Source organism: Heteronotia binoei, chromosome 21 (genome assembly GCF_032191835.1).
Source record: "Heteronotia binoei isolate CCM8104 ecotype False Entrance Well chromosome 21, APGP_CSIRO_Hbin_v1, whole genome shotgun sequence".
In the NCBI taxonomy this organism is placed as follows: domain Eukaryota; kingdom Metazoa; phylum Chordata; class Lepidosauria; order Squamata; family Gekkonidae; genus Heteronotia; species Heteronotia binoei.
This window is the reverse complement of record NC_083243.1, coordinates 134,780,348-134,805,809: the sequence shown is the minus strand read 5'-3', so window position 1 is coordinate 134,805,809 and position 25,462 is coordinate 134,780,348. Positions and strand designations below refer to the sequence as shown.

Below are 25,462 nucleotides of genomic sequence, written 5' to 3'. Positions count from 1 at the left end.
GCCATTTGAGATTTCCGGTGTCCACCATAAGTGCCCTTTGGGCAGCCCTTTAAAACTTTGTACCCAAGCATGGTTAGCTCTGCTGAAAACGCCGAGACTAACGAATTGCGTGTGAAGTCGGTGGTCTAAATTCAGTTTAAGCCAGAGTCTCTGTGTCCTCCTAGTTCTGGTTCTCGAGCTTGGAAACGTCGACACAAATGTAATAGGACTCCTCTGGAGTTAGATTTAGCATTAGGACGGAAAGTGGGTGCTATAAAAAATGAACGGGGTAATTTTACTCATTTCAACAGGACTCCAATCTGAAAGCGTTTTTTAACTAGACTATGTCCAGTATATTTCAATGGATTTCCCCTGAGAGCTAGGATGTTTAAGAACATTTACTTTGGAGCAAGCCCATTTAAATCAATGCACATTTTGAGTAAATATGCATAAGATCTCGCAGGTAAGGTGTTTTCGAAAGATGGTCCTAACCAAGCACAGTCAGTTTCTTGTTTTAGCGACTTGTGGATCGGGCTGAGTAAGTGTGGTCAGTAAATCACTCTCTGGAGTATCAGGAACTGATTTTTTTTCACCCTAGACCGTGGTCTAAAATCGACCATCATCTTCGTTTTCTTTTTCATCGTCGTCTGCTGCCATAGAACGAACAGCCCCTGAAGCAGAAGAGGACCAAATGCGGCTGTGAAAGATAGTGTGGGCGGCGGCATTTTCTGTCTTTTTTTTTAAAAAAAGGCAAAGTCTCTGGCTGTGAGGCCTTGTCCCAAACCGAAATCATCATAATTGCAAGACATTGCACTCCAGAACGTGTTTGGAATCTTCTGTTGAAACTAGCGGATTTACAGGAGGACGGGATTTAAAGAAAACAGCTTTTATGACGGAGAGCTGCAGGGGGTGGGGGGGGGGGGAGAGAGGAATCAGCGCGTGTTGATTGGGAAAGCACGGGCAGGTCTCAGAAGGGCCACGCTAAACATTCTTTGGTCTTGGGGTAAATGCTGATGAGCCGAGAAGCCTCAAAGATAATATTACTTTGTAATTACTTTTTAGCTGAAGTTGTTTAGCTGGCTCCAAGTAATTAATGAAAGTTGGTGTCTAAACGCCTGATTTACGATTAGGTGTCAACCTGGGGTCACCAGAGGCGATCCTTTTCCTTCTGAATTCGCCCCCTTTTTTTAAAAAAAGGCTGCTTATTATTGTTTGAGCCAGCAATTTTCGCTTAAAGTAGGAGGTTATTTTTCATTTAATGGCTTGCTATTTTAATGCATATGCTTTAGAAAGTTAATCTTATAAAACTAGTGAGAAGCCAGAGAGATGGAGATTAAAGGGTAACCTTTACACGTGAAATGGCAGACAGCTTTGCTCAGCAGATGGAAACTTTCTCTCAAATATGAGGAATAATTAATGAAAAGATTGCTGCAAACAACCTGCCCACCCTTTTCATGCATGGTGAAAAATCTTTACTTTTAATTTCCCACCAAAGTAGGTATCCTAGGACAGAGCCTCATCGCCATTCCTATAATTGTACCTCTGTCCCAAGTGGCCATACTTATGATGGCATTAGATGGAAGTATCTAATCATGAAATTAGTCTCAAATGTGTTTAGGATGGCAGGTAGATTCTCTCATTGCCTGAGTGTCAGTGGTTCTCAGAGAGACAGAGAGAAAAGCAATATAACAAAGTTTGAGTCCAATGGCACTTTTAAGATCAACAAAGTTTAATTCCGGGTATAAATTTTCATGTGCATGCTAGTTCCGGATTAAACCCTGTGGATGCCTTTAGGCAGTCAAAATCTTGGGGGGGGGGGGCTTGCAAATAATCTCAGAGTGCCCACTCCACCACCTGCGGCCCCCACTGCAGCCTGCAGGCACCTTCTCAAAAGCCCCATTGACAAAGCTGTGGGAAAGAGGCAGAGAGAGGCAAACTTGGCAACACCGCCAGCAGCAGCTGCATCAGGCAAGTTGGGCAAAGAGCAACTCAGTTGCTGACTGCATGTGCAGGCTGGGAGGGCTACAAGCAGGGGGAAAACCAGGGGGGCAGCCTGGGACCCTTAAAGATGTGGGGGCCCATGGGTCAGTGCCTACTTGGCCTAATTGTTAATCCGACCCTGGTGCATGCACATTTCATTGGACCAACATGGGTATCCAGAGGAAAAGCAGTATTGCCAACAATTTGCACAAGGGAATTGAAGCACAACATGAATTAAGTCTATGCCTCTGATTTTCATTTACCTTTAATACTGAATCTCTTCAACAGCTTTGTTCTTTTGTTAAAAGTTAAGGTGTGAATGTACAACAGAGGTTAGCTTTTATGACAAAGCAGGGTTACTTTTACCATCACTCTAACCACTGAAGCTATATGGTGGAGAGGATGATGTAAGACCGGAGCTAGACATGGAATTTGCTACAGTTGCACTATTTTGATCCCTCCATGGGTTTATCTGGGTTCATTGTGATGGCTATCTCTTCTTGTGGAAAGGAGCCACCAGCTGCTGCAAAGAGCGTAGGCTTCAGCTTTTTGACGCCTGCTGGCCTGTTTGCTTGGGGGAAACAATTTTATTTTCAGGAAGCTGTTTCATGAGAAAGTTCAAGGCTAGGCAATTCAACTTCTGATTCCTGACTATGTTGTTTTCTTGGCAGGTTACGGCACAGTGGCATTTGATGGAACTCCAAGTTATGGACATACTCCCTCTCACCATGCAGCACAGTTTACAAACCACTCTTTTAAACACGAGGACCCCATTGGCCAACAGACATCTCTAGGTAACTGTGCAAAAGCTTCTCGGTGCAATATGTCAGTGATCACAGGACTGAAATTACTGAGGATTCCACACGCACACAAACACAAAACACAAGCCTGCCACAGGAGGTGGTGGCGGCTACGAGCATAGACAGCTTCAAGAGGGGGTTAGATAAAAATATGGAGCAGAGGTTCATCAGTGGCTATTAGCCACAGTGTGTGTGTGTGTGTGTATATATATATATATATATAATTTTTTTTTTTTTGCCACTGTGTGACACAGAGTGTTGGACTGGATGGGCCATTGGCCTCATCCAACACGGTTTCTCTTATGTTCTTAATAATAATAATAACAAACTTTAATTTGTATCCCGCCCTCCCCGCCGAAGCAGGCTCAGGGCGGCTAACAAGACATGGTTTCCCATGATTTACATAAGACAATTTTAAAATACAATTGATACATACATTTAAAAACAGTTACATAAGGTTAAAACTACATAAAAGTTAAGACTACCATAAATTAAGGTGCTATTCAGTAGATATTTCTTGATGGCAAGGTATCGTTTTCAGGACTCCTTATATGCTTGCATAAAGAGGGTAGTTTTGCAAGCCCTGCAGAACTGACTAAAGTCCCGCAGGGCTCGCACTTCCTCCAGTAATTGATTCCACCAGTGGGGGGCCATTACGAAGAAGGCCTGCTCTCTTGTTACTTTCAGTTTTCCTCCTTTGGTCCAGGGATCCTTAAAAGGCCTTGGGAGCTAGATCTTAGTGCTCTCTGGGGAACATGTGGGGAGAGGCAGTCCCTAAGGTAGACAGGGCCTCGGCCATATAGGGCTTTAAAGGTAATAACCAGCACCTTGTAGCGAACTCGGAATATAATATAATTCTTATATTCTTAAGCCCTGCAAAGTCCCCCCCAATTAGTTCATCCATGAGTTTTTTTGACTGAAGATTAATATAAATACCAGTTAAATAATGAGCATCTTTAGGAAAGATGCTAAATAAAAAGGTAAAGGTAGTCTCTATGCAAACACTGGGTTGTTACCAAAAATCATGACTGTTGACAATTACTCTGCTCTTGTGAAATAATGCAGTCATTAAAACAAATGTATTTTGACTATATCCCAGAACTATGTACAATATTTGGAGAAGTTGTTGGGACTTTGGATAGGATGTTCCCCTGAAGTCAGCAAGAGTTCTGGAAAAGGTGTTTCAGACAGATGCCTAAGTCCTGCATAAGCAATAGATACCACAGGTGCTTGAATCAATAGTAAGGACAAATTATAGGCGCACACACTCAACACACCAATTGAAATCAATGGGTATCAGAATGCTTAACTTTGGAAAGATTACTTTTTGCATTTATGTTGCACATGCCAGGAGTTTAAAGGGCTTTGGGACATAGTGTTTCAGTAACCCTTCATGTAACACTTACTGAAGTACTGTAAAGGAGGCTAAAATTACAATATCTGTTTTACAAACAGGAAGCGGAATAATGCAAGCTTGCCTCAGGCTGGGGAGTCATGGCTAAGTGAAATCTGAGCCAAAGAGAACCTACAGACTAAATCAGAAGAAAAGATTAAGAGGCCAATAGCTTCTAAAAGACTAACAAAATTTGTGGTAGAGTGTGAGGTTTCATGAGTCAGTGCTCACTTCTTCAGATATCTGAAGAAGTGAGTAGTGGCTCATGAAAGCTCATACCCTACCACAAATTTAATTAGTCTTTAAGGTGCTTTCCGACTTTCGCTCTTTTCTACTGCTACAGAGAGACTACTAGGGCTACCCATCTTGATCAGACTTCATCAGCTGTCATTTTGACTGCACGCTTGTTAAAAACAAAAATCATCCACCAGTTTTACATTTTGTCAAATGTTAAAGCAGTTTTCAAAATAACTGGGGATCAGTCTCTGATACAAATAACTGTAGAAAATGAAAATAATAATTGCTTGAAAAGGACTCAGTCCCTTCCCCAGGGTTTCTGATGACACTTTAAAATTCAGCATCAGGTCACAGTGCTTCAGGGTAGTGAATTTCTTTGGTTTGTCTACAGGTGATCAACAGTATTCAGTGCCTCCCCCAGTCTATGGCTGCCACACTCCCACGGACAGTCAGGCCTTACTCCTGAGGAGCCCATACAACAGGTGCGAAGGCTTTTTGTTAATTTTGCTGTAGGCTCCTCATCCTCTTGTCTTTGTGTATGTTCCACCTCCCAGATATTGACAAAACAGATTTGTTGGTAGTGCAAACTACTCTGAAGTTAAATTACTACCCTCCTCCTTCTTTTCCTCTTTCTTTTTACCTTTCCTGTCTTTATTTAGTTAAGAGCAAGTATTCCAGGAATAGGAAGTATATCTAACTTTATCACATCTTCTAATTCTCTTTAAGAGAATCCAAAATACAAATAACAGTAAATACTAAAAGCAAAGACAAAAAATCCTATGTTATCCCATCATGTGCATTGTTTCTGAAAACAAAGGAGTCCTTGTGTTAATTTTATCAATTTCTGTAAATTGCAAAGGTATGGTTAGCATGATATGTTGCTACTCTAAATATCATGGACCTTATTCCACAATGGACTTCTGGTTCACAGCAATTCACAGGTTTTTTTTGTAATTGTGGATTTCCTTATTGTGCAGTAGGAGCTACTCTTTCACAACAAGAATAATCTTGCTATAATCAACCAATCAATCCACTAAATTGTAAAGGTTCCTCACTGACACAAGATGGCTGTTCATCTTCTAATTGTGTTTGATCTTAACTACTTATCACAATGCCAGGAATAATTGTCTTTGCCAGACTTATCTCAGGTTCTTTTCAATTAAGATCACAGAAATATCTAACAGTGAAGTTCCTTAGAATTTCCTTCTAACTAATAACTCAATCTTTCTTTTTGAGTCCAGTTTAAAGGCAAGTTGATTTTTTAAAAAATTAAGCCTCTCAATGGGTTTAATGGCATCAGGTTTGAGACACAGTATTCCTTGATTAAACTGTGGCTGTTCTGACAGTGAGATGGAAAATTACAGATGTAATTAATTTGTTCATTAATAATCTAAAGCTTCAATTAATGGATTTGTTCCTTGGGTTTTCTCCACTTTGGCCAGTGACAGTTTCAAAAGTTGATCTCACTGATAAATAGGGGAAAGGGAGTGATCGGGTGTGTTCTTTTCCATGAAAACAGAATGACAGAATAGAATACTAGTACTTGAAGATGTCAGGGCATCTCTCAAATAGCATTCTGGAATTCTAAGGTTTTAAAAATGAATCAACATAAACAGCCTTTTACTGCAGATTAATACCAACTGGGACAAACATGCAAGATCCAAGTGGGGACAGACAAGCCCCATAGCTAGGAGCCGCAGAGGGAGGGGGCTGCAGGGAGGCCATGGGCAGAGGGAGCTGTGGGGCAAGAGCAGGAAGCTGGAGAGGCTGGGGGCTGCCCCTCTCCCTCCCCCTGCCTGCATGATTTAAATTGCACATGAGTTTTGATTCCCCTTCTCCCTTTCCTGGAGCTCAGCCTGCAGCAATCCAAAAAGAGGCCAATTTCTCCTTCTCTCGTGCTCTCCCACTCATGTCCCTGCTCGTGTGTCCTTCCCCTGCCAATGGGTCTGCAGTTCCTTTTGCTGCATGCAGTCAAAGAGACCCATTCTAATTGTCTTATGGAGGGAGAGCATGACAAAAAGTTTTTTTTGGGGGGGGGGAATTAAAGCCCTCTGAAGCCTGTGCATGAGGAGTGGGATTGGATGCTTAGCAAAGGATGTGTGTGGGGGTTGGCATTGAGGAGAGAAGGAAGGCACCAACTCCATTATAGTTCTGCCAACCCCCTATGTGGGGGGAGAAGAGCCCCTTTTAGTTGTTTGGGGTTTCTTTAAGAGCCAGAACAAAATCCCTCCCCCCACCTCACCTATTCTTCAACTTTTGGTGAACTTGGAACCAATCCCATTGCTGCTGATCAGCAGATTGGCATGCCTTTTAAATGGCAGGGGACAGGCAGTGGCTGCTCCTTGGCACCCCCTTCCCAATTTAAATTGTGTAGGAGGGGGAGGGGGAGCCCTGAGATGGAGTGTGAGGGCCCTGAAAAACTGTCAGAAGGACAGGCTCCACGGGCCCCTGGTTAGTTACAGGCCTGGGACAGACCACTGTTTTAAATATGTATTTCACAGTGCTGATTATGAGAAGAAGGCATTTTATTCTTTGTTTCACAGCACTTTGAGTAAGCAAGGGTACTTTCAAAGAGTTGCAATATACACATGTATATCCATGCACATTGAAAACCAATGGCATCCTTGTTGTTTATTCCCAGGGCCTTTTTGGTAGAAAACCTCCAGCAGGAACTCATTTGCATATTAGGCCACATCCCCTGATGGCATCATTGTTTCACACAGGGCTTTTTTGCAGAAGAAGCCCAGCAGGAACTCATTTGCATATTAGGCCACACCCCCTGGCAGCAAGCCAGCCAGAACTGCATTCCTGTGCATTCCCTCTCAAAAAAAGCCCCCCCCCCAAAGATCAGAATGCATCCTTGTAATTTGTTCTCGATAAAATTCTGATATGTTTATCAATGACCATTCATCATTTCACTTATAGGGAACAGCGGCTGAGAATGGGGAATGGATTACAAATCCTAATTTGTTTACTGTGGTGGGCACACATGTTTTAAATCAATACTATAACTGCAGTTGCAATTTTCTTTGATATGATAGTAAAGAGAGTGTTTGTGTGTGGGGGGAGAAGAGCACCTTTTAGTTTTTTGGGCGTTTCTTTAAGAGCCAGAACAAAATCCTCCCCCCTCCCTCTACCCCACCTATTCTTCAACTTTTGGTGAACTTGGAACCAATCCCATGTCTGGGGAGCTGCTAAGAAACGTGCATACAGAAACAATGAGCTTTTACAAAGGGAAACAGCACAGGCTTGGTTATATCATTGTTGATTAATCAATTCTGCACAGCAAAAATATTGTGTCACTCAGTTCCAAAAACCTTTTCGATAGCAAACCTGACTAGACTTCAAGGAAATTAGGTGATTTGGTAATAAAGGAAACAAAATACTTTATTCAGTTTAGTTGCACAGGAATAAGTATGGCAGAGAAGATCTATGTGAAAATAATGTCCACAGTCTTCTTCCAGATATCTAGAAATGAAATTTTGAAGCAAAGTCAAAATTATAATGGCTTTGGTGCCTGCTGCATTAAAATCAATGTTAGTCTTAACTTCAGCAGGAATGGGATTGCATTCAGTGCTTCTGATATTATTTTAGGTTAATTCTGCTTGCTTTTCATCCACAGATATCCCTTAAGTAAACCCCATAATTAGGGCCAAGCAGGCAAGAGGCCAAAGACGTGAACAAAAATGAGTTCTGAAAAGCCCTTCTGCTGTGGCTCTTTTATTCAAGTTCTGGGCCTGCTTAATTAATTTAATTAATGAGAGTCAAAGTTAGTGGGAGTCAAAATGTGGGCTATCAGCCATGGAACTAAAAAAATATCCTTGGTTTCACTTGTTGCTCACAGATCAGTGCCAGAAATGCTGAAGCAAACAGAGTTCAAAGAGGTTTTTTGTTGCAACAGCTCCAGCTAGGGTTGCCAGGTCCAGCTCAGAAAATACTTGGGGACTTTGGGGGCAGAGCCAGAGACTTTCCCATTCCCGAAAATAAATGAATAAAAATACAGCAGTGCAATTCCCCTGAATACAGTCTTCATTTCCTTGTCCCCCAGCATCTGACTGCACTTCCACTAAATGAAAGTGAACTCATCCACATACTCACAAAGCAGCCAAAATAAATGCAGTTTGCAAGCACACACTTTTGTGATTTCACTGGGGCAATTTACTCATGAGAGTTGTTGAATGTAACCATCTGTTGTATTTCCACCAACTTCTTCAGACTAACACAGGAAATGAAAGGTTTAGTCTTTACTATGCAAATGGCTTCTGAAAGAAATGTATAACAAATGGAGGGACTGGGTTCTCTTCCTTTTTAACAGCTTCACAAACACTGGGAATAACCACATGGCTCTACTGGCCCACTCCACCCTGCCCCCATTCAGCCTTGCTCCTACTGAGATTTAAAGGTGCACACACATACATTCCAAGTTTCCAAGCTTCTTCTAAGCCTCCCAGGGTGGAAAGACACATTGTGTCTGTTGGGGCAGGGCTTTCCTTTCCCAGCGAGATTGCTGGTGGCAGGGAAGAGCCTTCAAAATCAGGGGATCCCCACCAGGACCTGGGGACTGGCAAGACTAGCTGCAGCACTTAAAACTCTATTTCTATGCACTTATGGCTCATTTGTGGAAGTACTTCTCAGGATGGCCTGAAGAAAGCTATAAAAGTTTCCATGATCTACTACAGCAGCAAACTTTTGGAGATCAGTTATGACAAATCTAAAATTATGATTTTTGTAAAAGCTAAAAAATTACCAATCAGAAAGTGGATAATTGGCAAACCAACAATGTCCAGTTCAAAAAAGAATGCAGAGATATGTGAAAGAGTAACAAATGCATATACACTTCTGTAGAGTGTACGACAAACATATAATGTAAACATTGTTGAAAACAGCCATTTTTAGCCGATTTCTCTCACACAGAAGTATTTCATGATCTGCTGTAAATAATAATAATATCACTTGGAAACAATCAAAGCTCTAGAAAGCTGGAGCAGGAAACCCATTGAGATACTGTCAGATTTTTTTCAGAGTCATAACAGTGGGAAGGCAGTACTGTTCATTATGTTCATGCTAACTCTCCAAGGGCAGCATATTTGGAAGAACAGTTAATCATCTTTAATGACTATCTGGCAAGGCAGTTCATTTTCTGAGCGCAACCTCTCAATGACTGTTGAAACAAGTAAGGGTTTGTTTCTCAAAACATTTCATTCTTCACCTATCAATGGTTACAATCGAAAAACAGTTGAGAGGATACCATTTATTGTTGCAGTCATATGTTGCTGAGCTAGGAGAGCAAGCATTTTCAGTTGCATAAAACTTATTTTCTGGTGTGTGTGTGTATCCTCGGTTATATATATGTTCCAGAATATAGTTTTGGAATTCTGAGACAGATCTAAAGAGCCAGGTTCTTAGCAAGTTGTCTTTACAGAACAATAGGAATATATAATTGCAATACTATCTTCAGGTTCAATTCATGAGTGGAATCTAGTGATGTTATAGCATGGGAGTTGAATAGAAATATTAATGGTAGTACTTCCATACAATGCTAAATATTGTATCACATGATATCTGTACCTATGCGTAGCTATACTCATATGGCCTTGAAACATGGAAATAAACTAATTGCTAAATGGAGAATGTCTTTGTTTTATTTATGTTATTTATAGTCCATGTTTCTCACAGGGACTCAAGGTGGATTACATAGTAAATCAGTATAATCAATAAAAAACAATGCATTAGGATTTTAGAGTCTGGAACCACCAGAAAGAACTGAATCATAGCATGTGTTAATATGATGTATTAGGTGGTACAGAAATTACATAACAGGATTCTGCTTACAATAAGCTATACACAACAGTATAGACAACAGTCCCAATAATTTATCCAAGGCAGTTTGTGAACCATTTTATACTGTGCAACCCTGTTACCTTTGCAGAAAAGCCCTTTTGCATAGTTCAGTTTTATGTGGAAAGCCAGGAGAGAGGGAGCTTTCCTGACTTCCTTGGGCAGGCCATTCCACGAGGTGGGAGCCCCAATGGAGGAAGCATGTGCATGATCAGTGGCTGACTTTGTTCATTTGCAGGTTGGCTTCTGCAGAAGCCCCTGCTTACATGAGTGAAGTTGCTGTGGTGGAGCACAGCAACAGAGTTGGTTTCACGAGTAATCAAGGTCATGCATGCTTTGTATGTGATTGCAGATACCTTAAACTGAATATGGTAATTGATGGCAGCCAATGGAGCCTCTGCAGAATGGTAGTAATATGCATGCTCCAACTAGCTCCCATTAATAGATGAGCTGCAATTATTATTGCCCCCGTTTCCAATTTATATATGTAGTTGTTACTGCAAGCAAGCATGCATATATATTTTAGAAGAAGCCATCAAGTTGTTGGGGCTGGCTAATCACCCTAGGATATACAGCCATGAAGTCAATTAGGGTTGCCATCTGTTTGGAGAAAAAAAGTTCCTGTTACATTATTAACACATTAATGGGATATTATTTACATCCATGGCATGAAAAGCTTCAGCTGCCCATTCCCATACATTAAACATCTACTAAAGGGTCAGCACATTTTTCTCCAGGCAAACCTAAGCCATAACTTAATTGACATACCTTAGTGAAAGGTGATTTGCTAGCAGTAATGATAATAGTGAGTCTTTTGCAGATATAATTAATGTACCTGTATTCTTCTCTCAGGAGAAGTACCAGCCCTCGGCCTGTTAGCAACCAGGCCACACAGCTCCGCTGTCCCGACCTCCTCGCCTCATGAAACAGTGCACCCCCCCATGGCACTTCCTCCTCCCCACCCCCTGTGGCACCTCCTCCTCCCTCCGTTTGCACAAGTTTAAGGCTGGGGAAGAGGTGGTGAAGCACCTTCCTGGCTCTTTAAAGGCCAATCCCCCCGCTGATTGGAGGGAGAGGAGGCACCATGGGGTGGCAGAGTGAAAAGGCTGCACTGTTTCATGAGGCGAGGAGGTCGGGGCAGCGGAGCTGTGTGGCCTGGTTGCTAACAGGCCGAGGGCTGGTACTGGTCTGCAGTCCAAGAGCTGGAGACCTCTGATCTAGAACAACCTTAGAAGTACCTTTTAAAAAGTCCCGCAAAGAATCTGCATGTTAAAATCTGATGACTTAAGGGTTATAACAGTAAAAGAAGAATTTAAAAGATTATTACGTAACCCTTTAAACCATTTTAAAAAGTCACTTTAAAATTTGTTAAAAGATTTACAGTTTAGCCTATATGTCTCACTTTTTGCATTCTTTATAAACCTGGGAACAGAACCTCGCCACCAAGACTGTATTTGATTTTTAAAAATACCTTCTACATAACTCTAAAATGTTCAGGAACCCCCAAAAATCTCACTTTGGCAGCATCAGTTACTATCTAATACATTCTTATCCTGACTGTTCTCAATGGAATACTAGGGAACTTTACATAGTTTTCTTTTCTCCTCCTCATTTATCTGTCCAACAAACTTGTGCAGTGTATTAATCCAAGAAACTGTGATCAGATCAAAGTCACCCTGCTTGTTTAATGTATGCATGTATGTTTACTAAGTTGTTTAAAGGGCAAGCAAAAAACTGTAAAGCAATACAGATCTTAAATATGCATTAGTTTCCCTAAAGTTATGTATGAATTCAAATGATGATGTGAACTTTTCTGCATCACGTAGTTTCATGCAATAAACATGTTTCTTGCTGAAAATTTACTATGAGTCACACTTACAAAGACTTTAAGAGTGGAGGAGTTGAAACTCAGATTATAGCTGTTTCTGTACCAAGGTCAAGAACTCTAGGCAGCAGAACAGGCCAAAACAAACTCCATATGATCTACTACTAGTTTCCTTTTAAGTTCTTTTTTGCTTAGAGTTAACTTCCTTTTATTTCACTCCAACTAACATTAATCCCTTTTGTACAAATGCCTTTCCCGTTCCTCACTTCAATTTTAAAACATCTTTGCAAGGGAAAAAATGACTTTTGTAATGCTTGGTTTACAGCAATTTTAGGGATGAAATGATTCACTTAAGAATAATGGATCATCTTCTCTCCCTTCAGTTTTGCCTCCTCAGACTGTTTTAAAGAAGAAAAACTATCTGAATAAAGCTGTTGGGTTCCAAGAATGCATCCTATTCTACTGACTGATGCAAAACAATAGTATCTTTACTTTAAATAATATTTGAATATATTATTCATTATGAAACCATCTTTAAAAAGTCTCACTGAGCTATTTTCTGCTCATGCATAAATTGGAAGGAATAACTCTCAGTCTTCAAATCTCCTTCTCTGGTTCATTGTCCTTAATGAGTGATATTCAAACCAGATGACTAGCAACAGTCATATCCTGGTCCATGTTTTACTTTGCTTTACACAGTGAGTGTGCAGTTAGATTAAGCTGCAATCATAAGAATGCTTACTCAGCAGTAAGTCCAATAAATTCAGCTGGATTTACTTCTATGTACATGATTAGTATTGCATGGTATGTTTGCTACTGGGTGTCTGTTCTCACACTTTTACTGTGTCATTTAATTAATTTGTATAGTGAACCCATGACTTACCTAGTAAATTCTGTGTAACATACAAAAAATGTAACAAGTGGGAGAGGTGACCTTGAACCAGGATTGTAAAACAGCTGTTTTTGGGAAGAACTGTGTTTCAGGATCATGCAACTGTGAGAATTTTATCTTCTGTTAACAGATAAAGAGTAGCAAAATGTCTCAGTGAAAGGGCTCATTGTTGCCATGAGGAGAATTCACACAAAAATGTAGTTGTGATAGGGAAAGCAGGGAAGCACAAAAGCAAAGGGTCAATGTGAAACGCTATCCACACCAGTCATGGCAGTACCATGTTAAAGAGGCAGATAATACTGGAGGACAAAAGCCAGAAGTATAAGCAGTGGTGGAACACTGAATGCAGACTGAGTCCTCTCTTCATGTATATCTTAGCAGTATATCACAATAAAAATAGCTTTTGAGGGCATAATATGATCAAAAGCCCCAGGCTTTTGAGCTGTGAGCTGTGGAAATATGAAAAAAAAGAAGTTGAATATCACAAATGAAATATTCGTTTCTAATTGTATGCTTGATTTTGTTAATCTGGCAGGTTTACAGTGCAATCCTAAGAACACTTTCCTGGAAGTAAGCTCCATCAAATAGATCTGAGTAGGACTCTAGTTGGTGTAGTCCTCTCTTAATGCATCTGCCATTAACTCTCTCTAACCTTAATCAAAAGCTTCAAGAAGGCTTTCAAAGTAGAGATACAGAAACAGGTATTGTAGTGTGAAGGTATATTTTGTTTATTGATATTTCAGTAATAAGCAATATGGAAGACTTTACACCTAGTTATTTTATGTTGGGAAAGTGCACAGTTTCTTGAAACCTGGTTCAAAAACATTTATGCAGAGTTGTATTTATTTATTTATTTATTTATTGCCATCTATAGTGAAAAGGTTAACTCAGAGGTATACCAAGAGTGGGGGGAGGGTGCAGTCTGAGGAAGAGGGGCCCTTGAGGTCAGTGTCATGCTGCATCCAGCCAAATGTCTTCCCTTTTATCTAAAAATGCAGCTTTAGCTGCAGCCACTAGGGGTGTAGGAAGTCTGAGCATAGCAAAAAGCATTCTAGTATTGGCTAGACTTCGCTTTCTTCAAGATGGAAGCAAACTTACTGAACTGATTATGTAACCAAGCCAGCACACTGATAGCTGCTACGGTAATTGCCAGCCTGCAGGTCATTTTCTCCAATAGTCTAGCCTCTGTCTCTTCCTTTTCTTGCACCCAGTTCAGCCAGATCTTGCAAAGCAGTAGTTAGAGTATTGCAGCAAGATAAAGCAACCCTTCCCTCAATTTCTCTCCCTCTTTTCCATGCGTTTCTCATTCATTTCCCTTTACCTAATTTTTCTCTCTCCCCCCCCCCCCCCCGCTTCATTTTCACTTCTTGGTCTCAAGACCTTCTCATTCCTATCCTGCTTAGTGACAGAATGTAATTAAGAGAAGTACAGTGACAAACCTTTGTTAATATTATGAACAGAAGGCACTGGGTTTGCTGGGTAATCTACATTGCACTGATTCTGCTGTGCTTCCAATCTGCTCTTGCTTGGACTGTGATTCTGTGCATGACATCAGCTGGCATTGCTGGGCACCGTGTGATTGCACTGATACTGCTGGGTACTCTGTACATTGCACTGATTCTGCTGGGCTTTCAAAAATGCCCCCTCTTCAGTTTCTACTGTAGAGATTCTCTGGTTTGACTTTAGTCCTTTGGAAACTATGGAGGATGGGGCCACCTTCCTGAGGGAGTAGTATGTTTCTTAACATCTAGTCTGGTGAAGCTTGCAATTACTATTTTGTGATTCTTTGGCTAGTGTTAGTAAAAGTTAGTACAAAGGCAGACTCCTAGCTGTCAAAAATGCCTTGTATATGCTTGGAATGACCAGTTCCTGGGCTTCAAAATGGAGTACAGAAGCCCTTTCAAGTGCCTGCTCAGAACATGAGCGGTGTGATGGATTTTTTTTTGCATCAGTCACAGATGGCTTATAGTGAATCTGTAGGGTTTTCAAGGCAAGAGATATTCAGAGGTGGTTTGCCATTGCCTGCCTCCATGTCAGGCCAGATTAGCTTCTGAGATCTGATGAGACTAGGCTGTCCTGGGGCTATCCAGGTCAGGTCAGGGCTGGGCTGAGAGTAATGTGACTAGCCCAAGGTCACCCAGCAAGCTTCCATGGCATGAGTGGGGATTCAAACTTGAATTTCCCAGATCCTTGTCCAACACTTTAAGCACTATACCATGGTGGCTCTTGTGATAGAATAGCGTGTTAGAATTTGATTTTTTTTTTAACTTTTATGATTATATGTATGAAGTTAAATAAAATATTTCTTTTCACTGTCTGCATTTCTTTTCTGGCCACTGAAACAAAGTTTGGGTCCACTGGCACCTTTAAGACCAAACTTTGTTCTGTTGTTTCAGACCAACATGGCTGTCCACATGAAACTGTTTTCTGGACATTATTATTATTTTATTTAATGATTATTACTGAAAATAATTTTGTCATATAAAGGAGGGGCCCTCATCTGGATAGCTTCAGTCTAGCCTGATCTTGTTAGATTGCAGGGCCAATGTGGCGGCAGACAATAGCAAGCTATATGCAAATATCTGTTACCTTGAAAACCCCATGGAGTTGCCATAAGTCAGCTGTGACTTGATAGCAACACACACACACATGAGGGGAGGGATGTTAATTATTTGTCCTAAGTGCAAAATAGGATAGGTACACCATTGAGCGAGCTTGTCACCATTCCTCTGTTATTTAGTTCTCTACTCCTAGCATGTCAGCCAGCCTCTCCATCATTCTGTGCAGTTGGCATGACTTTTCCTACAGCAGAAAGAAGTGTTTCCAATATAGTGCTTCTTGGAGTGATTGCTGTCTAAGACAATATTAAATAAGTGAACCTGAAAACAGTGCACATGACTGGTATCATCCTGAAAGCTCGTATACAATCTCTACCTCATGTAAATTTAAAAACAAATGGGGTTTAAAGCAGGTAGTAGCATCCCCAATCTGCCTCTTGAGAAAGCTCAGTTTCACCAATTTCTGGTCATACCAACATACTTAGATTTAAATATTACATGTTTCAATTTAGTCAGTGCGCAGATATAAAATGATTTATTTTCATATTGTATTACTTTCAATATGATTCCTCCTCCAAACATTTGAATTTCTCTCTGACATTTTTATTATTCTGTTTTCAGTTTCATGTTGAACTTTAGTCATGCAATGAATATATGGCAGGTACGAACTGCACAGATTTACTTTAAGGACAGAGATGTGGATTTGATTCATTTTCATTGCTAACATTTAGCACATTGCTGGTATGACGACATAGTTATATTCATTAAATAAAGGCTGACTAATGATGTTCAAATATTTGTATCTTACATTCAGAACCAGTAGAAGTCTATTATCTTGAGTATTAAGTTTATTATTTATTAATAACATTTATATCCTACCTTCTATCCTTTATATCCCATTGAATATAAAGTTCCCAGAAGGTCTCCTAACGTAGCACTGACCAGATGCACCCTAGCTTTGGCAGGTCACTGCAACATGTGCCTTTCAATGTGTTCTATAAGCAACAATATTGCTTTAATTTCAAAGATATGTCATTATCAGTAATCAGATATTTATATTCATAAATATTTATTTCCATTTTGTTTCCCATATTCACAAATGGGAATATTCATAATATTCACAAATATTTATTCCCATGGGGACCCAAAATAGCTTACAATATAATTTTCCCTTCCTCCATTCACACTGAAATATCAAATTTTAGAATTAAACTCTTTATAAGAAGCATCTGTGCAAGTTCTTATTTGTGTGTTTATTATAAATGGATGCTTATAGAATGAACATGTCACTGAAGGCAAATTTTAAAAGCAGAAAGTTTTTAAAATATGCAGTCTCTGAATTTAAAGTTGCTTTGGTTCATGAATTTTTTTCAATGGTTTCCTCTCACTCTGCAAATATCACAGTAGATTCTGTAAGGAAAAAATCCACCAAGCGAAGCTTCTCTGATAGTACTGCATGGGGGGTGGGGTGGAGTGAGGCTGCACCTACTAAAGTTCTCCACTCTGTGCAGCTCTTAAAGGTATAGGACTTGTCTCAGGATCTGATCCTAGCAACCAGAGTGGCTTCTAGCTGGTGTCAAGATGAGTAAGTGTACTGCTTGATGAAAAAGCAAACAAAGAGAAAAAGGTGGATCTTGCGGAGAAGTCTCTTATAAATGAAGTGTCAAATGAAAAAAAGTTAAAGGAAAATCTCCTGCTGTAAATGCACAGGGCTGGTGCTTCTAATAAAAATCAGGGCCCCAGAGGAATTAATTACATCAGCATTACAGGAAGAATTCATGGAATTGCAAAATGTAGTGGCACAGACCAGCACGGACCGCTGTTGCAAATGAGGAAACTGCAGGAGAGTCTTAACAATTTCAGAGCTGATATGTGGGACACTGTAGTCACACAATAGCAGTTTAGACACTGTAATGAATAATAGTGCTAAAGTGCTAAAGAAAAATGATATCACACATATTTCTCAACTGAAGTAATCTAACTATACTTCTTTGTGTATGTGTGTGAACTCACAAAAACTTTTCCACTGGAATAGTTCTTCAAGGTCCTACCTATTACTGAAAATGTTAGCAGAAAATGATATTAACACCATGTTTTAGTGGATGTTCTTATAATTAAATTTACGAAGATGATTTCTAGTCAGTTGTTGATATGAGGCAAATGGTCCTCAGGCTATATCCAGTGTATATGCTGTTATAGGCCATTTTGCAAACATTTGCTTCCTCTGGTATTCCTTGTGTTGTTGGTAATAATTACAATGTAACAGTAGTCATCTGAAAAACAAAGTTTGAATCCAGTGGCACCTTTGAGACCAACATAGTTTAATTCTGGACTCAAACTTTGTTCTGTTGCTTAGGACTTTATTCTATTGCTTCAAACTAACACAGCTACCCACCTGAATCTATATTCACAGTAGTCATCTATGTTTATGGTACAGATTACAAAAAATCCAGGTCCCTCCTTCAAAGAGTTCACAATTGAAAATAAAAGGCAGGGAAAGGGAGGGCAGGGAGATGGAGGCAAAAGTAAACAAGAAAAGAATGTGTTCATCTCAAGCACACATATTTAGGGCTAACTAAATACAATTTTAATGACAATTTAAGTATTAGCACATTTTTATTCCAGTGTAACCTTCCATGGTTTAGAGCATAGTTTATGCTGAAATAAAAACGTGTTGCTCCTTAAGGTCCTGCCATAATAGAGATATGCCTCTGAAGTAGTTCATTTCTGTAGAGGTTAGGGATTGGGTTGAAGGGCTGGTAGGCCTACAGTTTAATGATGGATGTGGGTTTTGATGGAAGATTTGAGGGGAATGAGGATTCCTTTCTTTTTGTAAGACATGTATTTGTAGCTGTTTGGATAATAAGGCTATCTCCCTGTTATGTATGTGGACTCAAGAGAAGACTTTGGATATTCCCATTGGGCTCATTGGAGCCAGGCAGACTGAGCTTGGGGACTTGGGAACAAAGGGCTGGAGGATCCAAATCCCTGTGGCCCTAGACCAATCACAAGCCTCCACCGGTTTGAATGACCCAATGATGTGCTAGCGCGGGAATTCAGATATATATAAGTTGGGCCAGTAGGCCCCGTCTTCAGTCTTGTATTGTAACCTTTTCTACGTGATTCCTGTTAAAGAGCTTGTTATCACTAACTTCGAGACTCTGCTATGCATGGAACCCACTATATTATAGTGGCGACAAGGATGGGATCTGGATGAGTGAGGTCCATGGCACCCCAGCACCGCCAAGTGCACCGAGCTCCAGTGTCGCCGCACAACAGGCACCGCCACCCAGCCTGATCATGGCTGCCGTGTCCGGATCACAAAACTTCATTCCAGAGTTCAACATGACGCAGCCCGAGGTCAAAAGACTCAAGTACCACCTCGTGGCACAGCAAATCAAGGATGATAAACACGAAATCAAGAAGGTCATCCTGCTGAGCAACTGAAGCATCACCACGCTACAGCTAGCGGAGGGTCTGGTCACGCCAGAGATGCTTGAGGTGTCTTCCTTCGACAAGATCATCGAGGCACTGACTGGCCATTTCATCCCAAAGCCTACTCTCCTCACCCAGAAGCTACAGTTCCTCGACAGCTTCCAGGAGCCGAACGAGACCGTAGCAACCTTCCTAGCCCGCCTGCGAGACTTGGGCAGGAAGGCAGAGTATGGCACACAATTGGAGGAGAACCTGTTCATGAAGTTCACTCATGGCCTCAAGGACGGGAAGACACATCGGAAAATCGCGATGGAATTAAAGCCGACCTTGGAGAAGGCCCTACAAATAGCCACTGCCACCGAGGATGTGCACAAAGAAAAGGCCCACCGCCCAGGGACCAGCGCCCACCAGCTGCGACTGGCCGCAGAATCGGACGACTCAGACAGGGACAACACCCTCAAGCTGCATCAGGTAACCCAACAAAAGCTTAGGCCACACAAAAGAATTGACCACCCCCAAGACCTGCGCTAGCTGTGGGGACCCACAATAGCAAGTTCAGGAGCACAACCTGCCATACATGTGGGAAGGCCGGGCACATAGCTCTGGTGTGCTGGTCGGTGGTGCTGAGCCAAGGAAAACTTCCTTGGCAACAGAATGGCCGCTGCCGCAAGATTGTACTAGTGGACGACATCCAGGCACTGACCACTTCAGGGACCCAGGTATGCCAGTTGCCCATTCCCTCCCCGGATAAATACTACGTGACTGTGTTCATGGAAGGCAAGCCCTGCAAAATGGAGGTAGATTCCGGGGTGGGCCAGATGGTCATTTCGGCTCACATGTTCAGGGAGATGTGCCCCGGGGGGGGGGGAGGCTCAATTAAAACCTCATTCCTTGTCCGGGACTTTCAAAAGCTGGAGGTTTCAGTCCAGGGAGTGGGCCTGGTCCATGTTAGGTATGGAAAATTCAAGGGCGAGCTCCCCCTCATTGTGGTGGAGGGTGATCTATGCAGTCTTCTAGGTCGGTCCTGGTTCCAGGCACTGGGCATCCAAGTGACGGGGATCCATTACACCCCTGTTCAAAGGGACTTTCAAAGGGTGTACAAAGAGTTCCCTGCAGTTTTCAACGGAACTCTGGGGACATACACTGGGGCTCCTGTAGCTTTACAGCTAGACCCCAACGTGCAGCCCATACAGCTGAAGACCAGGTGGGTGCTGGATCGCCTCATGGTCCAAGGGGTTCTGGAACCAATCACTAATGCAAAGTGGGAGACTCCCATAGTAACCCTGATCAAACCCAATGACAGCATATGCATCTGCGCTGACTGTAAATGCACGATAAATAAGGCATTGCAAGGCCATGCATACCCCGTTCCGGTGGTGAGCCATGTGTTAGCATGCCTGGTGGGAGCAAAAATCTTTGAGAAACTGGATTTGACACAAACATACCAGCAGCTCCCTGTGAACGCAGCCACAGCAGAAGCGCAAACTATTGTGACGCACCGGGGGCCTTCAAAGTGCGACGCTTGCAGTTCGAGGTCAGCATGGCTCTGGGACTGTTTCAGAACTGAATGGACTCCCTTCTTAAAGGCATCCCTGGGGTCCAGCCATTCTTTAACGATGTGCTGTTGCAGCAGCCACCGAAGACAAATTTGGTGACCGCCTCCAGATGGTGTTACAGCATTTCGAGGGGGCAGGGTTAAATGTAAAAGGGGAAAAATGTGTATTGGGGGTGCCCACCATAGACTTTCTGGGGTATATGGTGGACACGAGCGACATTCATCCAGCCCAGGACAAAATAAAGACCATTTGTGATGCGCCGGCTCCCACCAACAAGGCTAAACTGCAATCGTTCTTGGGAATTCTCAGTTTCTACCATGCCTTCCTTCTCCACAAGGCGGCAGTAGCAGAGCCCTTACACAGACTGCTGGACAAAAGGGCACCGTGGGTTTGAGGTCGTTGGCAAGCCGCCATCTTCCAGGTGGTAAAAGACATTTTGACTTCTAATAGCTTGCTGGCGCACTTCGACGAGCGGCTACCCGTTATGCTCGCATGCAATGCATCACCATACGGGGTCGGCGCCGTGTTGGCCCACAGGCTGCCAGATGGGCACGAGGTCCCGGTAGCCTATTATTCAAGGACCTTACAAAAACCAAAGTGAAATTACGCTCAAATAGACAAAGAGGGCCTGGCTATCGTGAAAGGAGTAAAAAAATTCCACGATTACCTGTATGGCCGGCCCTTCACTATCTTGACGGACCACAAGCCCCTACTGGGCCTGTTCTCCCCTGACCGACAAATGCCCCAAATGCTTTCACCGCGGGTGTTGAGGTGGTCCATTTTCCTGGTGGGTTATCAGTATGACCATAGGAACCGCCCCGGAAAAGCAATGGGTCACGCTGATGCTCTGAGCTGCCTGCCACTGCCCTCCATGAACCCAGCCCCAGCATTCCAGATTATGTCACTGGAAACCCTCCTGGACTGCCCAGTACATGCAAAGGACATTGCCCGCTGCTCTTCCAAAGACAAAACCCTCTCCCGAGTTCTGGACTGGGTGTGGAGGGGGTGGCCAGAAGGATGGGGGGGGGGTGCAGAATTTTCAGCATTTGCATCCCGCCGGGACAAACTGTCGGTGCATAAGGGGTGCCTGTTGTGGGGAAGTAGGGTGGTGGTGCCCCCCCCCCCCCCGTACTGCAGCAATGAGTCCTAACAGCACTGCACGAAACTCATCTGGGGATTGTACGTATGGAAGCGCTGGCCCGCAGCTATGTTTGGTGGCCATGAATTGATGACACCATTGAATCCTGGGTGGCCTGATGTCAGCCATGCCAGGAGACATGTCCGGCGCCACTCTGCACCCCAGCCCAACAGTGGGAGTCCAGTTGCAACCTCTGGTCCCGCCTGCATCTCGACTTCACGGGGCCCTTCCAGGGGCATATATTTTTCCTCATTGTGCACTCATACTCCAAGTGGTTAAAGGTAGTGCCAGTAGCCTCCACCTTGTCTCAGGCAGTGTTAGGGGCATTACGCAAGGTTTTTGCCACACATGGCCTCCCGGTGACAGCCTTCACCTCGGCCGAGTTTCAGGATTTCTGTGGCCAGAATTTAATAAAACACATAAGATCGGCCCCCTTCTACCCAGCCATAAGCGGCCAAGCGTAAAGAATGGTGCGGGCTATGAAGGAAACGCTCCGCTGCATCATATATGGGAAGTGGGAAGCACTCCTTGCTGAGTGCCTCTTAGCGCAACATTCCACCTCCAGTATGGTCACCGGCAGCAGCCCAGCAGAGCTTCTCATGGGCCGGCGGCTGACAACCCTCATGAATCGCATACACCCAGACTGCGTGCCCAAGCTACAAGAGGTACCTGAGGTGGTCCGGGCCCCCCGGGGGTTTGACACGGGGGACTCTGTGTTTGCCAAAAACTTTTGGGGAGGGCCAGCCTGGATACCAGCACAAGTATCCCATGTACTAGGGGCCATCATGTACAAAGCCATCTCAGAGGGGGGATTCACAATAAGGCGGCACACTGACCAATTACGTGCATAAGAGGTGCCCGAGGGGAAAGACAAGGATGAGAACACAACTACCCCGGCACCTGATCTAGGCGAAACAACCCCTGAGCCAGAGGAAGCAGAAGAGCCCGCAGTAACACCGGCGCCAGTGGAACATACAGGACCACCCTCAGCACCAGAGGTCGCAGAGGACCCCGTCCAGCCGACAGAATCCCCCTCGGCACCAGGACCTCCTCCAGGGACACCTGATGCAGAAACCGCATCGCCGGCAGCTCCAATGCTCAGGTGATTGATGCAAAAGCACCGCAAGCCCGCGTATCTGAAAGACTATGTTCACTAGGGCTTGTGAACTAAGGGGGGAGGGGTGTTATGTATGAGAACTCAAGAGAAGACTTTGGATATTCCCGCCAGGCTCATTGGAGCTAGGCAGACTGAGTTTGGGGACTTGGGAACAAAGGGCTGCAGGATCCAAATCCCTGCAGCCCTAGATCAATCACAAGCCTCCACTGGTTTGAATTACCCAATGATGTGCTAGCGCGGGAATCCAGAGATGTATATAAGTTGGGCCAGTAGGCCCCGTCTTCAGTCTTGTATTGTAACCTTTACTATGTGATTCCTATTAAAGAGCTTGTTATCACTTACTTCGAGACTGCCATGCATGGACCCCACTATATTATACTCCCTAAAGTATATACAATGGAATGGGAGTTTTTCAGGTAAAAATTAATGCACCCATATAATTACACTATCCTTCTGAGGCTGCATATGCCTGTGCACCACACATACTTATGTGGATTAAAGATATATTTGTGATGGAGAGATCTGTCCAGCTGCGGGTGAGTTATTCTCCAGCCATGGGGCAGATAATGGGGCAGATGTCAACAACAATTGCATAATTTGTTTTGATTCTTTTGCACCTCATTGTTATGCTTCTTGAAGCTTGTTTTGTTGTCTTTTAAAAATGTAGGTGTAATGCTAATCAAGCTGAGATTTTAAAATAATATTAGAAAATAAATAAAGAGCCAGCTTCAAAAAACAGAGTTCACAGCTAACTCATAGCTGAATTTATGACTATAGTTCAGTACTGGAGCCCAGTTTTAAAGTAAGTTTCTCAATATTTGTTCTTTATGACAAATTTCTATAGGTAGTAATACTATTAATTACTTAGCCCTATAGCTTTTTAAGTCCAATAACTCTATTATCACTTGTAGTCTTCACTTAAATAGTGACATTTCTTTCCCCCAAAGCAATAAAGTGAACCTCTATATAACTAAATTGTATAGAATAATAATTTGCCAACAACTCTAAGCTATTATTACATTATGAAATATTTTTCAGTATTTTTTCTATTTTTTAAATACAGCCTTGCAAATAGGTAAATGAGTTCTTTAAATACATTTTTGGTTTATATCTGTTGACTTGAAATTGGTCACATAAACTTAGTTCTAACTTTAAATATTTTCACAACAGTGACAATTTATACCAAATGACTTCACAGCTTGAATGCATGACATGGAATCAAATGAACTTGGGATCTACACTTAAGGGGTAAGGTTTGTTTGTTTTTAAAATTCAGTCTTACTCTGTAATTTATTTCTTTTATTTCCAATGTAGTTAGAGAATTTACCAATATATTAAACTTCTTAGCATGTGTATATGTGTCCCTGCACATACTAAGGTTTAACCTTTGTAATTTGAATCTGTAATAACTTAAAACCAAGTTTTGTTCAACTTTCTGACCATGTTAAGCAGTTAAAGGCAAAAGGGAAAATTTTATTCTGATTTGGTACTAATTTCTTTTTAGATCAGCTGAGCATATACATTCATTTTGCTCTTCTGAAGAAGTGTGCTGCAGTTATAGCCACTTTAAAGTATCATACTTTACCTTTCTCCATGTGTCATACCATTGACTTTGAGTAGCCACCATTCCAAATGACTTGATGATGACATAGACCAATTGAAATTGATGGTGCATTACTAATATAGGTGGAATTGCCAGCTACTGAAACCAGGGCTTGGCCAATTTCCTTGTTTGGCTAGTTTTTGGGATTATTTTAAGCAAACCAAAAGACAAAATATTTTTCATTTTAAGAAATGTGTATGTCCCTTTGCATTGGACTCTTTCCAGATTGGTGTGTTGTACTGTAGACTGACCTAAACCACAAATTCTGCTTCCCCAGGTCCCCTCTATGTCCCAGAATGTTCATTTTGAATAGTTGTTAGATACAGAAAGCAGTGCATTTAGGTAAACAAGATCCAAGTTTTTTTGCTTCAACCCCAGTGGTTCTGACACTGACCTTGTTATAGCTCTCAAGTTCCTCTTCTTTATACCTTTCTTATTCTGATCTTCCCATTTCTTTATCATCTCTCTAGCTCACATTTCCTTCTGTTACCTTGCATTTATATAGGTCTTACATCTTCAGCCTTTCTGGTGTCCCCCCCCCCTTTCCTTAGTTTCCTCTCTACAAAGGGCTGTTATCCTCCCACTTCTTGGGAGTGGGTTCCAGAATGATCACTTTTTGTACAATACTGGTTTCCTGTCACTGTGGAAGCAGGAAGTTCTTCTTGAAATGGTCACAAACTGAAGATATCTGATGGACTGCATACAGGATATCGCGCTGCTGCTGTGTTTTTTTTTCTTTCCTGAAACTTGAACAGAGTTGGAAAATAGATAGAAAATTGAATTTAATACAGGCTATATTTAGGTAAATCTTAACCTTGGGATTTTGCAAGTAAAAAAGGTTTCTTTATAAATAACATGCTATTATTAGTCAGTAGTTTATTGATTTGAAATCTTTTTAAAATTAGAATATTTTGAAATTAGACTATCCCTTGATTTTGGGGGCAAAATCAGGGGATTCCCCCACCTAGATTGGGGGTCTGAGAACCCTATACAGTTCAGCAACAGCCACTCCACAAATGACACTGTGTATAGTGATTAGAGTGCCAGACTTGGAGTTGGGAGACTCAAATTTGAATCACCGTTCTGCTGTGGAAGCTGACTGGATGACCTT

At 42.2% G+C, this 25,462-nt stretch overlaps 1 protein-coding gene across 3 annotated transcripts in view; it reads left to right on the top strand.

Annotated features, from left to right (window-relative positions):
- WT1 (WT1 transcription factor) overlaps nt 1-25,462 on the top strand; it is an 80,764-nt gene that overhangs the window by 5,799 nt on the left and 49,503 nt on the right. For 2 of the 3 annotated variants that reach the window (XM_060262650.1, XM_060262651.1), the window contains exons 2-4: nt 2,631-2,753; nt 4,781-4,871; nt 23,919-23,996. In XM_060262650.1, the coding sequence (XP_060118633.1) occupies nt 2,631-2,753; nt 4,781-4,871; nt 23,919-23,996 (292 nt within the window). The remainder of the gene's footprint in view (nt 1-2,630; nt 2,754-4,780; nt 4,872-23,918; nt 23,997-25,462) is intronic. The other variant, XM_060262652.1, reaches the window with a different exon arrangement.